The sequence below is a fragment of the Xyrauchen texanus genome, chromosome 39, assembly GCF_025860055.1.
Source record: "Xyrauchen texanus isolate HMW12.3.18 chromosome 39, RBS_HiC_50CHRs, whole genome shotgun sequence".
In the NCBI taxonomy this organism is placed as follows: domain Eukaryota; kingdom Metazoa; phylum Chordata; class Actinopteri; order Cypriniformes; family Catostomidae; genus Xyrauchen; species Xyrauchen texanus.
The window spans coordinates 12583193-12598784 of record NC_068314.1 but is presented as its reverse complement, the minus strand read 5'-3'; the positions used below and the strand labels follow the sequence as shown (position 1 = coordinate 12598784).

General features: G+C 36.9%; 1 protein-coding gene across 3 annotated transcripts in view; it reads right to left on the bottom strand.

The window, feature by feature from the left end:
* The window catches only part of lrp1aa (low density lipoprotein receptor-related protein 1Aa), a 296995-nt gene that overhangs the window by 107789 nt on the left and 173614 nt on the right, over nt 1-15592 (bottom strand). For all 3 annotated transcript variants that reach the window (XM_052110997.1, XM_052110998.1, XM_052110999.1), the window contains 4 exons: nt 7005-7194; nt 6523-6727; nt 5518-5710; nt 1177-1302 (listed from right to left, as the gene is read on the bottom strand). In XM_052110997.1, the coding sequence (XP_051966957.1) occupies nt 1177-1302; nt 5518-5710; nt 6523-6727; nt 7005-7194 (714 nt within the window). The remainder of the gene's footprint in view (nt 1-1176; nt 1303-5517; nt 5711-6522; nt 6728-7004; nt 7195-15592) is intronic.

Here is a 15592-nt window from a genome sequence, read left to right as displayed (position 1 = left end):
GAATGGCTTATTTTCACCTGCAGAACATGAGTAACATGTGATTTTCAAATGATATGGAGAAACTAACACGTGCACTGATAACCACTTGACCCGATTAGAGTTTTACAGATGTTTCTCTGGATTTCTGCATGAACTAAACCTCATTCAAGTTTCCATGGCAGGAGTTCACATCAGGACACATCAACCTCATTCTGTCACAGTTTGCTGGCAGTCTAGACAACTGAATTCTACTGCTCACGTCTAAAGCTACACAATACTTCATTGACACCACATCACCTCTGATCACAGGACACAGCTCTCCAACTAGTAGATGAACATACAGTATCTGATGTAAGAGCACTTTGTTAGGGTCTGTTAACACCCTAACAAAGCTAAACTAAATAAGCTAAATGAATCAGAATGAAACAAAAAAGGTAAACAAATCACAGATATAATGTTTTCTTCACGTCAAGAGCAAAAAGAAAAAGTAAGACGAAACACAGTTAGAAGGTTTATCTACACCAAGAGTGAAACGAAGAACAGACAAGATTCACAAAAATTCACACCACGGACGAAATAAATGCTAAATGAATCGGAGATGAAAGATTTATTCACACCAAGTGTGAAACAAAAACTGAAATCACAGATTCATTTCACACAAAATGAAATTCCCTGAAAAGCTGTGATTTTGAAATATATTGCAGTATAATGCCAATAATTGAAGTGTACTGTTAGAAATAATAGCATAGCTGTAAAAAAAAAAAAAAATGGTTATAGATAGGTAAAGTAAAATATCTACATTAAACTCATTCCCATTTTTTCAGCAACTGCTTGCCATATCCATATATGTGCTCCACCTGGAATAACAGTAACAGCTGTTACAGGTGTCAGTTTGGTTATAAATGCAGTTTTTGCTATTGTAAATAACCAAACTGTGTGCAAATGTAAATGTATTAACACTCAAATACAGGACCAGCAACCAAATTCTGTTGCTGTGTAAACGTGGCCTTGTCTTGTTCTTGGTTCTTCTCAAGGATATTTCATTATTTTCCTCGCTATTGTCACCTTGTTCTTTTGAATGGTGGATTTGTAGGATTGTCTTTGTGTAAAACTGTATTAGGACTCAATTAATCTGTATTAGATCTATAACTGTGAATGCAGACAGATGTATGAAGTGACCAGTCTCTGGCATCTCACCTATGCAGGTGTTGTCTTCTAGAAGTTTCCTCTCTCCACGACAGCTACAGTTGATCCGCCCATCTGAAGTGAGCAGACACAGATCCTGACAGCCTCCATTATTCACCCGACAGGGTGAGAACTGACCTGTGTGCACACAAACACATCCGCACTGAAATGAACTATCCCCAGAAGCCCTTAACATTGAGAAGTCAAAAGAAGCATAATGTCTATTCATTGTGTATCCCTTCATGAAAGCAGAATACTATAATATATAACACACACAAAATAACCCACTTAACATTCACTTGCCGTTTGCACAGATATTTATAAACACTAGGGCTGTCAATCGATTCAAATTTATTATGACACACCCGAGAAAAATGTATTGTCTCGGGTGTGTTGCATCATAAACATAAAATGTTTAGGTCACTGTGTCAAGATAAATATAGTTTAATACTCAATCTTTAAACGCATCTTGAGATCCCTTAGTTTGCATTTGCACTCCTTCAAATGTTTTGAAAGCAAGAATGTAAGGCATGATTGTGTTGTACTGCCTACTGAAGGGTTTTCTTCACAGTATAAAATGCCTGTTGCTCATACAGCTGAAATTTCACTTACTGCCCTCTGTAGTAAACAGGTGGTACTACAAGCTTACATTTCTCAGGAATCTTCCTTATTTTGGTCCGGGGGCAGTGCGATTAATTGCGTAAATTTTTTAGCGCTTTATTTTTTGTAAAATTTATCGCACTGAATTAACGCGTTAAATCGACAGCCCTAATAAAATCATTTTCTTTACACATTATGTCTGTAAAACGGTCCTACATTTCTCAGATTTTCTATATTAAAGTTTCTTGCAACAAAAAGCATTTTTTAATAAGTGAATTTTCATGACCATTCTCCACCATTCACTGACTTTCACAGTTAGACTGTTTATGCTACTGTACCTTTAAGACTTCTATGTAATTGACCTCTGTTATGACTGGCTAACCTTGCATGTGAAGTTCACATGGAGTAGGCAACACTGTTGTTCATCAGGACAGGCCAAAAAGCTCAATTCGGAATAGGCGCTGTTATGTAAATATTTATTTAGTGTAGCAACAAAACGTTTTGACAAAAAGCTTTTTTCTGGCCAAGAACTGCCCAGTTAAACAGGAAGAGACAGTGACATGTAAAATGACCAACCACAGTTTGATTTGTTTAAACTGCAGTTTAGGGGCAGTTTTATAGCTGACACAACAGGCGTGGAAAAAATATTGCTTAAATAATTCCAGAGCAGAATCGGTCTAAAATTGGCTGTACAGAAAATATATTTTTTTAATCTCAAACCAAAAACAAATCTTTACCAAACAAAAATAAATAATAATAATAATAATAATAATAATATATATATATATATATATATATATATATATATATATATATATATATATATATATATATATATATTTTAGAGAAATGGCAAAAACATCCCCTTTGTAAAACCACCTTACCATCCAATTTTGATCAATTCATGTTTTACTTTCTCATGTGAGTAAAATATTTTAATTCTCTACACATGATAAATAAAAGACTTTGAATAACAGCGATTAGATGATAAGAACTGAATATTCCAAAGAGCCGCAAGGTTGCCAGATTCTAAAGGAAAATTTCACCCAAAAATTAAAATTCTCTCATCATTAAATCACCCTCATTTAGGCCTTACATTTAGGTCTGTTCTCACCCAAAACCAATTAGATTGCTTCAGAAGACATGGATTAAACCACTGGAGACATATGGATTACTTTTAGGCTGCCTTTATGTGCTTTTTGTAGCTTCAAAATTTTGGTAACCATTCACTTCTAAAAAACTTTGTGTTCTACAGAAGAAAGAAAGTCATGCACATCTACAGTAGGATGTTAAAAATAAATGATGAGAGAATTAAAATTTTTGTATGAGCTATCTTTTAAGATATGTACTTGCACAGTTTGGAAATATTCTGCCAGTGTGAAGCTTTATTTATACAAGCTGACAACAGTAAGGGCGTAAGCTGCTTCTCCATGGTGCACGCTCGATGTGTTCTGAAAACACTGGCAAACAGTTATTTTTAAGTTTAGCGATGGGTTGCATGTCCCTTTCATATTGCAGAATGTAAATATAACAAATGGCATATTTTCTACTGAATACGTCTTTTATAATCATGATCTAGTGGTTGCAAAATCTTTTTTGACTGATCCCATGTGGATTCCATTCTAAGAATGAGGATGAATTCATATTATTAACAGAATATGCAGTGTGGAGCAAATGACAGCTTCAGTGACAGATCTGTCATTTCTATAATAAACATGTGCAAATACAAGAGACTGCTTGGAAAATACAGGCAACACATATATTGCCGTAATCATAATATTTATTTATTAACTACTTGTTCCATCAGTCAAAACAATATTTTAGGCTTTATACTGAAGTTATAAGGATAATATGGCATGGTATGCGGAAGTCCCTCTCATGTGGCCTGTAATAACTGCTCTAATATCCATATTTGGCATGATAAATCATAACAGTGTCTTCCACCATTCTGAATGTAACTAAGACAATATGAGAGTATTAGAGCACTTTAGTTCTTCAGAATGCATCATTTTGTGAAAAATTTACATGAATGACAATTATTCTAAAGAAATGTTAAAAGGATAGTTTACCCAACCTTATGCCATCCCATGTGTGTATAACATTCTTTCATCTGCTGAACTCAAATCAAGATTTTTAGAAGAATTTCTCAGCTCTTTTGGTGCTCAAAAAATCACGTAAATCAGCATAAAAGTAATCCATACGACTCCGGTGGTTAAATCAATGTCTTCAGATGTGATATGATAGGTGTGGGTGAGAAAAGATCACTTTCACATTCTCCTTGTGTTTTTGGTGATTAACATTCTTCATGCATCAATATTTACTATTATCAATGTTTCTTACAAATAATTATTAATGTAAATATTGATCTGTTTCTCACGAACACCTTTAATGTAACTTCTGAAGACATGGATTAAAACACTGGAGTCATATGGATGACTTTTATGATGTCTTTATGTGCTTTTTTGAGCGTAAAAAGTTGGCACCTAAATCACTTACATTGTATGGACCTTCAGAGCTGAAATATTCTTCTAAAAATCATAATTTGTGTTCTGCTGAAGAAAGTCATACACATCTGGTATGGCATTATGGTGAGTAAATGATGAGAGAATTTTCATTTTTGTGTGAACTATCCCTTTAAGTAAATAAATGAGAATCCATCAATATGGATTATTATGGATAAATGTGCACACTTTTTGTTAAATGTTCAATTGGATGTTTTTTTTTACTGAAGTCTGCTATATATAAATAAATAGGAATTTACCCAATTGATTAGGTATGTGTATCTTTATTACAGTTTCATTATCTTATCTTTTCATGTTTTGATATGTTGACATAAGAAATTAATATTGCTGTAACATTTATATGGTGAAAATAAACTAGTTCACATACACGATTCAATAACTTACTGGAGCCCTGTGTAGTAGCCTTTGAAGGATTTTGCCAGAAGTCACTTTCTTCTTTTTTGAAGAGAAATGTTTAGTAAACTTCTGCTGTATTCACTATATTTCGAAGTTTAATTTAACGTATATATATATATTAAAATATATATATATTAAAGCATTTATTAATCTTTGTTCATATTAGTATATAAAAATCATAGTGCATTAACTAATGTTAACTAAGATTAATAAATGCTTAAGTATTGTTCATTGTTAGTTAATGTTAATGTTGTTAACTAAATAGAACCTTATTGTAAAGTGTTACAATATTTTTTCAATCTACTTTTTGATAGTAATTTGTAGTGTACCTAACTACAATGAATAAATATATAATCTCTTTGTGATGGTGTTTTCTAAAGGGTCTATAGAACAGAGGATAATAAATCGGGGGTCTTCAGAGCAGAACGGGCTGTTGGGGCTTAGAGAACTAAGTGAAGCGCATGATGAAAGATATTGATTGTGTGGTGTCACTGTTGAGCATTATAGAGATCTTGTCGGCTCTGTTACAATCCCAGATTACTTTTGGAAAATAATTACATGCCTCAGATAACTGGACACACACACAGTCACACACACTTGATTCAGGCTGTTCTTACACTTAAATGGTTTGTTTTGCTTCAGAGATTTATTATACCCCACCCCAAACCCCCTCAAATGGCCGTTCACTGATGCGTATCTGAGTTTTGAACACCCCTTTGATGCCAACCAATTTAACTAACCAGTGACATCAAATGAACTAGGGTGCACACCAGAAGCGCAAATGTGAACCCTTACATTGATCTTCACCACAAAGTCGTTACATTTACTGACTTACAGCTATTTGTGTCATTGGCCACAGCGGCAATTCCCATTGGCTGTTGTGGAATATCAGCTCGTAAAACCTTCATGTCTCCACCAACGTATTTGTCCGCTCTGAGGACCGCTCTTCGTACCCAGTCCGTCCAGAAAATGTGGTCTCCATACACGGCCAATCCGAACGGGTGCACTGGCTCATTCTTTAAGACCACCTACAGACATTAAAAACAGAGACATGCAATGCAAACACTTTCAGTTTGTAGAAATGTCAGCTTATAATACTTCCTGATGAAAAGTTTTCAATTTCAAAGTCAAAATTTCCTACATGACCACTCCAAATTTGTGCACTAACAAATTTGTTGCTCAGATACCTTGTGACATTACAAGTTCAGATACTAGTGGTTCACACTGTGTCTGGAATGATGCAAGTTTAAAGCATCAAACACAGTATTTAGTGATGTCCGATTAACGAATGAATCTCTATTTGAAGAATCTGACAAACGATTTGTTTGTGATTCAGACTAATCATGTCAGAGTACTTCTAGATTTACTGATAGTGAATACTGAATCTGAGTTAAAGATGTTCAGAGCTTGGGTGTGATAAAGAACTATATTTGACAATACAGACATTCATTATAAAGTGTTTAAGGCATGTAAAATAGAATGGGACCTCTGGGAAGATATGATGATGTAAAATAACCAATATGTAGTTTTTTTTTTTGCCAGTTCATTGAAGCGAACATAACTGATTCCCAGAAATGAGTCAGAGTTCCCAACACTGCAAGTCAGTTTCCTGTTTTCATGGAAAGTGACAAAAAAAATGAAAGCTGATTGGAATATATTTGATGCTTAAAACTGAGCAATGTGAAACAGGATTTTGAAAGATTTAGCAATAGTCGCACCAGTGACTGGCTTGCACAAAATCAAAATGGGAACTTAGGAAAAAGATTTATTGTGTCGTACCTGGTCTGGACTCCTATGGGTAAAGCTATCATGAACAAAAGCAGTTTGAGTTATAACTTACGTAACGGTGGCTGCCATCATACTCGCAACGCTCAATCTTGTCAAGCGTAGCATCTGAGAAATATATCTTCTCTGCGCGGTGGTCGATGGCGAGTCCGTTAGGAGTGCGAATGTCACTGCTGATGATCACAATAACATTTGCTCCAGACAGCTGAGCACGCATGATACTTGGAGACTGCTCATTCCAGTTAGTCCAAAACATCAAACTGGTGAACAGGTAAGGAACGAGACAGTTATTTATAATAAAATAACTGTGTGGAATAATTAATGTCTTTATACAAAATGCCCACCTGAGTGCAACATAACAACCCTTCCAAAAATGACTGTGGTGATACCATACTTAAGTAACTATATCAATGGTACTTTTCTATATAGTTGTCCCAAAAAGTACAGTATATGGACACTTTTGGTACAGTGTTTTGGTAATACTACAATATATTTGTAAAGGAAGATTAAATGACTATTGACTATGTGTTGACTCACTTCTGACATTCATCGAGGACGAATGCTCGCGGGTGATCGTCTCCTGACATAGTGACGACTGTGTCGCGGTTGAAAGCCCCCCAGCGACTCTGGTCAACGGTGTGACGGGTGATGGTGGACGTGGTATAACTGGTCCAGAATAAAGTGTCCCATGCCCTGTGATACGCCAACCCTTCCACTGACCCAACATCTGCACACAGAAACAAATTTTAGCTGCCGTATTAGTGTTGAAATAACTTGCCTCTGTAGGTCCATGCAATGCAGTTGAATGGTGGCCAGAATTTGAATATCCAAAAATCACATAAATATATAAAAATATAACCCACACCAGTAGGTGGCGATATACACGAAGAATATGAATCACCAAAACACAAAATAAGAAAAATGTGGAAGTGAAAGTGGAGATTAAAGGAAAACCGGTTTCAATATTGATCTGTTTCTCATCCACACCTATCATAATGCTTCTGAAGACATGGATTTAACCACTGAAGTCTTATGGATTAATTTTATGTTGAGTTTATTTGAGTTTTGGAGATTCAAATTTCAGGCCACCATTCACTTGCATTGTATGGACCTACAGAGATGAGATATTCTTCTAAAAAAATTCAATTGTGTTCTGCAGAATAAAGAAAATCACGCACATCTGGGATAGCATGAGGGTGAGCAAAAGATGGTATGAGAATGTTCATGTCTGGGGGAACCATCCCTTGAAAATAAATAGACCTTTGAGGTGATTCAAGTGGTAGTTAAATGAGCTAAACTCATGGAGATATTTAGATGAATCTCCATGCTCATTTATTCCATACAAGAAAATCATACAGTATCAAGCCAAAAAAGAAAAGATAAGCAGCATTAAAATACCATAAAGGTATTAGAAATGTAGTCCATATGACTTGTGTGCTGTATTGAAGTCTTATGACGTCATACAACAGCTCTGTGTGAGGAACGACCTCAAATTTAAGTCATAATTTATTGATAAAATTCCCCTCTGCCGAAGTTCTGAAATCGCTTTATTTCATGTGTATATTCAATATTGCCATATGAAAACATGAAATGTTTGAATATATACAAGCACAAGACATATTGTGCCAGAGTCGTATGGGCTACTTTTAAGGTGCTCTCATAACAATATTTTGTCCTATTCTGAACTCGACAGCCCCACTCTCCATTGTATGGAAATGAGCAGAGTGAACATTCTGCTAAACCTGTAAATGATGACAGAATGAGTGAACTATTCCTTAAAAAATTTAAAAGACGCAGGCAGTGAGGCTACAACAGCACCCACCATATACAGGTCCTTCTCAAAAAATTAGCATATTGTGATAAAGGTCATTATTTTCCATAATGTAATGATAAAAATTAAACTTTCATATATTTTAGATTCATTGCACACCAACTGAAATATTTCAGGTCTTTTATTGTTTTAATACTGATGATTTTGGCATACAGCTCATGAAAACCCAAAATTCCTATCTCAAAAAATTAGCATATCATGAAAAGGGTCTCTAAACGAGCTATTAACCTAATCATCTGAATCAACTAATTAACTCTAAACACCTGCAAAAGATTCCTGAGGCTTTTAAAAACTCCCAGCCTGTTTCATTCCTCAAAACCGCAATCATGGGTAAGACTGCCGACCTGACTGCTGTCCAGAAGGCCATCATTGACACCCTCAAGCAAGAGGGTAAGACACAGAAAGAAATTTCTGAACAAATAGGCTGTTCCCAGAGTGCTGTATCAAGGCACCTCAGTGGGAAGTCTGTGGGAAGGAAAAAGTGTGGCAAAAAACGCTGCACAACGAGAAGAGGTGACCGGACCCTGAGGAAGATTGTGGAGAAGGACCCGATTCCAGACCTTGGGGACCTCGCGGAAGCAGTGGACTGAGTCTGGAGTAGAAACATCCTTGCATTCCCCAGGTCAAGCCACTTTTGAACCAGAAACAGTGGCAGAAGTGCCTGACCTGGGCTACAGAGAAGCAGCACTGGACTGTTGCTCAGTGGTCCAAAGTACTTTTTTCGGATGAAAGCAAATTTTGCATGTCATTCGGAAATCAAGGTGCCAGAGTCTGGAGGAAGACTGGGGAGAAGGAAATGCCAAAATGCCTGAAGTCCAGTGTCAAGTACCCACAGTCAGTGATGGTCTGGGGTGCCATGTCAGCTGCTGGTGTTGGTCCACTGTGTTTTATCAAGGGCAGGGTCAATGCAGCTAGCTATCAGGAGATTTTGGAGCACTTCATGCTTCCATCTGCTGAAAAGCTTTATGGAGATGAAGATTTCATTTTTCAGCACCGACCTGGCACCTGCTCACAGTGCCAAAACCACTGGTAAATGGTTTACTGACCATGGTATTACTGTGCTCAATTGGCCTGCCAACTGTCCTGACCTGAACCCCATAGAGAATCTGTGGGATATTGTGAAGAGAAAGTTGAGAGACGCAAGACCCAACACTCTGGATGAGCTTAAGGCCGCTATCGAAGCATCCTGGGCCTCCATAACACCTCAGCAGTGCCACAGGCTGATTGCCTCCATGCCACACCACATTGAAGCAGTCATTTCTGCAAAAGGATTCCCGACCAAGTATTGAGTGCATAACTGAACATAATTATTTTAAGGTTGACTTTTTTGGGTATTAAAAACACTTCTTTTATTGGTCGGATGAAATATGCAAATTTTTTGAGATAGGAATTTTGGGTTTTCATGAGCTGTATGCCAAAATCATCAGTATTAAAACAATAAAAGACCTGAAATATTTCAGTTGGTGTGCAATGAATCTAAAATATATGAAAGTTTAATTTTTATCATTACATTATGGAAAATAATGACCTTTATCACAATATGCTAATTTTTTGAGAAGGACCTGTATATAAAAACAATTTAAGTGATGTGCGTAATGAAGAAAAACAGTTATATTAAGTAAATACTTAATTAAACTAAATTTTACCACTGAACCAGTGTGCAGCGTATACTATGCAGGCAAACTACTCATTCATGAGGGGAAAAAACGTGTTCACCATCTATTGTTTATGATGTTTACATGCAATATTCACATAAGCAAGTTAGTTGTATCTAGAACTGTTTCATAACAACACTGAAAACAGATTTGCAAGGTGAATAGAATTTGGAAGGATTTGTTCATTGTTAGTTTCCTCGTTTCCGAAGAAAGTTCAATAAAAGTGTGTAGGAATGTGTGGAATGTGTTTTTTATTTCTTGGTTCATGCCTGGCTTCAACTAGTACATAACTGGTTCATGGCCAGTCTAATGAAAACCTACGGCACTTAAAAAAAAAAAAAAAATGCATCAAAGGATGTAAACAACAACAATAAATGTTTTCTCCTGCTTTTCTCCCCAATTTGGAGCGCCCAATTCCCAATGCCCCATGTGCCTCTACCCTCCCTAGCAACCGGGACAATTTGTTTGCTTAGGAGACCTGGCTGGAGTCCCTCACCACGCCCTGAATTCAAACGCATGACTTCAGGAGTGGTAGTCAGCGTCTTTACTCGCTGAGCTAACCAGGCCCACGAAAATGCATGTTTTGATGTTGCCTCAACTCTGAGTTTCAAATATAATGCCATATTTAACTTTAAGATTTCCTACAAACTTTTGCAACTTTTTATGTATTTTAATTAAACATCGTTTTAGCTAGCATATTATTTGCAAATTTTAAGTTATTCTCTACTCTACATAATGTACTGAATTATTTTTTTTTCAACATTAAGTTTACTTGGTAGCCATGCTAACTTCAGATCCTAGTGAAGCATATGTCTGTCAAGAAGACTGGTGTTTTGATGTCCAGGAACATAAGAACATTTACTCTTTATTCTTAGTGATAGGCATGTAAAATGATTATGTCATCACCAAACAATTTAAATTTTTGTTAACTTAAATTATTTGAATGACTTTTCTATTTAATTTACTGTTCTTTACGTGTAGCCATCCAGCTAGACTTGCTAGTCATCCACGATTATAGTTATTGTTTTATTTATTTTTGTCACCACAAGATGTCATCACAAGCAAGTCACAGCTTGTGATAGTGACTCAGGGTCGTGGTGGTAATGACGACAACCAAAATTCCAGCAACCCAATTCCACGTCTATTCTGAGAAATACCCATTTACAGTATATTGCAAAACATATATTCACAAGGTGACACTGTGAAGAAATCTCTTTTATAAATTTTTAGAAATCTCTTTAGACTTATACACTTTTAGAATCTCCTAATGACAGACATTCATAGAACATTTTCCATTTAAAATCTAAGTGACAGAGATAATGTCACAATGGCTTCTGGATACTGATTGTAGAGCGGAGGAGGGTGGGGCCGGGCTGGAACAAAGCACGCCCGGTCCCCAATCAGCCTGATGGGGGCGCGCGAGGGATAAGAGTGAATTGAGTTTGAGTTTGGGAGAGAGAGAGAATTATAGGCAGCTGCTCTGTGTGTTTATGTTTGTGTGGTTTTCGTTTGTTTCTTCATTAAACTATTATTTACTGTATATTGTTAAGCCGGTTGTCGCCGCCTCCTTTCCCTTAACCCCCTTACACTGATGATTTCACAATTGCCTTTTTTTCCCTTATTATTTCACAATGCCCTTTAAATATGTGAAGATTTCATAATGGACCATTTTTAAAAGACTGTGATGACGCGTTCCCCCTTAAACTAAGCAAACTTTTTTATATTTGCAAATTTGTAATTATTTATTGTAAATATATAACAAAATACTTTGTATTTTATCACCCTGAATTTAGTTTTAAAAATAAGTTACCACAGATGTGGTGAAATTTCTTATACAGCAGCTGAGAGAGTGACAGTTCATTATCTTCTTTCATCTGACTGCAGTAATTAACCGCAATCTATTTTTTGCTTTATTTTGGAAGCTGTGGAAAAGTAATAGTATCATTTTTCTTTTGATGTTTTTTTTTCTTCGAACAATTGAAACAGAAAAGAAAAACATATATGCACAGAATCAACTTTTAACCCCCATTACCCCCCCCCCCAAAAAAAAAAATAAAAAAAATAAAATCACAAAAATTTGCTGGGAACAGAATACCCAAATACTTATTGCCCTGTTTGGGCCACTGGAAGGCGCCCACTTGTATGCTGTCAGAGCCTTCGAGAATTTAGAAAAGGAATTCATAATTCTGTGGAGGCAAGGCATAGATCTAGTAGGGTCAGAGTCTAATAATAAAATATAATCTGCGTAAAGCAAAAGCTTATGCGCCACCACCCATCCACTCCTTTCTTATTGCGGCTACCAATGGTTCCAGGGCAAGACAGAACAATAAGGGGGAAAGAGGACAACACTTCCAGGTGCCCCTATACAGACTAAAATAATCTGAAATTAATCCATTTGTTTGAACCTCCACTACCTGGTTGTCTATAAAGTAAATTAATCCCCCCAGTAAAAGTATTCCCTCACCCATACATTTCCAAAATCTTAAAAAGATAATCCAATTCCACAATATCAAACACTTTTTTAGCATCAAGCGAGATGGCAGTGACCGGAACATAATTTTAATGAAATGCCTGATGTTATCAGAAGAGCTACAGCCCAGAATAAACACCACCTGATCCATATGTATAAGAAATGTCATAACTTTACTTAATCGGTTAGCCAACATTTTTGACAATATTTTAACAACTAGCTTGATCAGGGAAATTGGAGGGTAACTCTTACACACGCTTGGATCTTTGTCCTTTTTAAGAATCAAACTGATCCGGGCTCGTGTCATGGTTTGCAGAAGCTTCTCATTCTTTAATCCTAATTTTCCTCCCAAACCGCGCCTCATTACCTCTTTAATCATCTTCAAGAAAGTCAGAGAGGCAGCCCTTACCCCGCTATGGGAGGTGGGCATCCGCATCCTCAACTATCTCGATGAATAGTTGATCCTAGCTCACTCTTGAGACTTGTTGTGTGCGCACAGGGACCTGGTGCTCAGGCACCTAAGCCAGTTGGGACTCCGGGTCAACTGGGAAAAGAGCAAGCTCTTCCCGTACAGAGCATCTCTTTTCTCGGGTTGGAGTTAGACTCAGTATCTATGATGGTGCGCCTTATGAGCGAGCATGCGCAGTCAGTGCTGAACTGCCTTAATTAGTTCCGGCTGAGAACGGTGGTCCCAATGAAGCAATTTCAGAGGCTCCTGGGGCATCCACCGTCCTTCATTAGGACGGTCATCATTAGATGACATTCAGTGTTTCAGCTCTGCCTCAGCACTTTTAATATTCCCCTCCAACTGTGTAGGGGGCCTGGATAGCTCAGCGAGTATTGAAGCTGACTAACACCCATGGAGTCGCGAGTTCGAATCCAGGGTGTGCTGAGTGACTCCAGCCAGGTCTCCTAAGCAACCAATTTGGCCTAAATCTATTCTAGAGTAAATCTTATGGACTGATTAAAAAATGCATAGTCCCTCCCAGATAGGTTCAGAAGTCTCCAAATATCTGTAAGACCAAGATTTTTACACATCCTGTGAAGCGAAAGTGTAGGGGGCTTACACACTTTTACTTAACTATGATCAAGTACTAAGTCCATCAGAAGATTAAAGTCTCCTTCCAATATTATATTATGAGGGGTGCCAGCAGCTTGCAACATCCATTCAAGATCTATAAAAAAAGCCCTGATCATCAACATTAGGTGCATAACTATAAGCCAAAATAAGACTTTCCCCCTGAATTTCAGCTAAAAAATAATGACATAATTTATTTTATTCTGTTTGAGACATTTTAATTGTAGGTGTTTACTTATTAGTGTAATGACTCCCCTGCTCTTACTCGAGCCAGCACTATAAAAATATGCCCACCCTATATCCTCCCAAAGAGAAAGACGCGTTTCTTGAAGAAACACTATATCATATTTCTTATGCTTAAGAAGAGAAATAACCTCCCTTCTTTCTATGGGGTGCCCCAACCCATTAACATTCCATGTGGAAAGAGACAATCCACTCATATTAACATTTTACATTTTGACATATAAGAAAAAAAAGATAGTGTGTCAAAAACACGACAATAAAGACCACATTCCAACATTAGTGCAACAACCAGAACCTGAACATCCCCAGAACCAGAAAAAAGAAAAACGTGTGCATAAACCCTGCGCACGATAGTGCCAACTGGTGTCAGTTCCTCAAACTCAAACAGTCCATGCACGTCCACGAGAATCCCCATGACAACTTTGCCATCAGATTGCTCAAGTCTGGCGTTTCAATACAAATTTTGCGAGACAGAACCACATAGCAAATATAATCTTTAAAACAAACTCTAGCCAATAGGCAATAAGCACAAAGAGCATGTAGATTTATCCATAAACTGTTCTGAAGATCTGATACTCCACAAAATAAACTTCAGCCACTAGGTGGAACCAGCACAAAAAGAATGCGCAAATAAATCCAGCATTGTGTCAGATTAAGTGCAGATGTCACTGACTTATCTGTATCTAGAGTGCATAGCATCTTAAACCAATTGGGGACTATAGAACATATATTTTTTCTAAAGAAAACAAATGCTGCTGGACTACTTTGGGGTCATTCAAGTGAGCTATAAAATAAAAATTGTACTGTATGAATGTGCAAACATAACAATAACATCAAATGAACAAAACATTTTACAGTTATAACAAGACTCTACAAATTAATCTATAAAACCCATTTCTGCCTTTAATATGAGCATAAGCAAAACTAAATCCAACTTCTGCAGGATTCCTAGTGAATCTGCTTTTGATTTCAGTTTAAAACAATGCCAAAAACTTAAAAATTTTGGCAAATGAAGCCAATATTCTTTCATGAGCCATTCTGTTTGAGATTTTACAATGGTCATAACCTCCATTCAGTGTTTGTGGCAACAGAACAATAAACAGATACATACACACCTTTCATTTCTCAATTCTCTTGCTCTGAGAGCCAAACGTTTTTTGAAAGAATGACTTAATTGTGTTCTTAAAGGAATGGCGGTGACTTCAGACTATAATGTGCGGTTTGTTTGTGTGTGAGCTGGTCAGTCTTTGAGCTGTGCTCTATCCAGATGTGAGTGGTTAATAGAGAGGAAAGTTTAACAGAAAGATATAGTGACTGTAATGCCATAGTTTTGTAGAGCATATCAAATGTGCTTACACATTCATTTCTGTACAATACTAACATTGTTTTGTTTGATTAACAAATTGATGACAGGATAATGAAGGAAACGCAGCCAACAAATATCCAGTGAGGGCTTCACAATTAATAAGTAATCAAGACTACAGTTTCCACAATTAACTAATCGAGTTGTGTAAAAAAAAAAAACATTTGAGCATTGCAGCCAATAACAGACATGTAAGATGCTCACTTTCTGTGTATCATTTATAGAAATTTGAAAACCAGTTTTGTTTTTCATGCTTCTAAGAGGGCCAGTTAAATTATTTTGTCATAATCGAGTAGAACACCTACTTAAATGCCTATCCACGCCCTTGCAACACTCAGTTTAAGCCAATCGGCTTGCATGGTGTACGCCAATTGGTTCTTTTTCCCTAAAACCCACCTCCACCTCAGCTCCACTGGTCTAGATCTGTTACATGGGGGTTGAAATGTCAATTTATCCAGCAGCATGTCCTACATGCTCAATGCAGC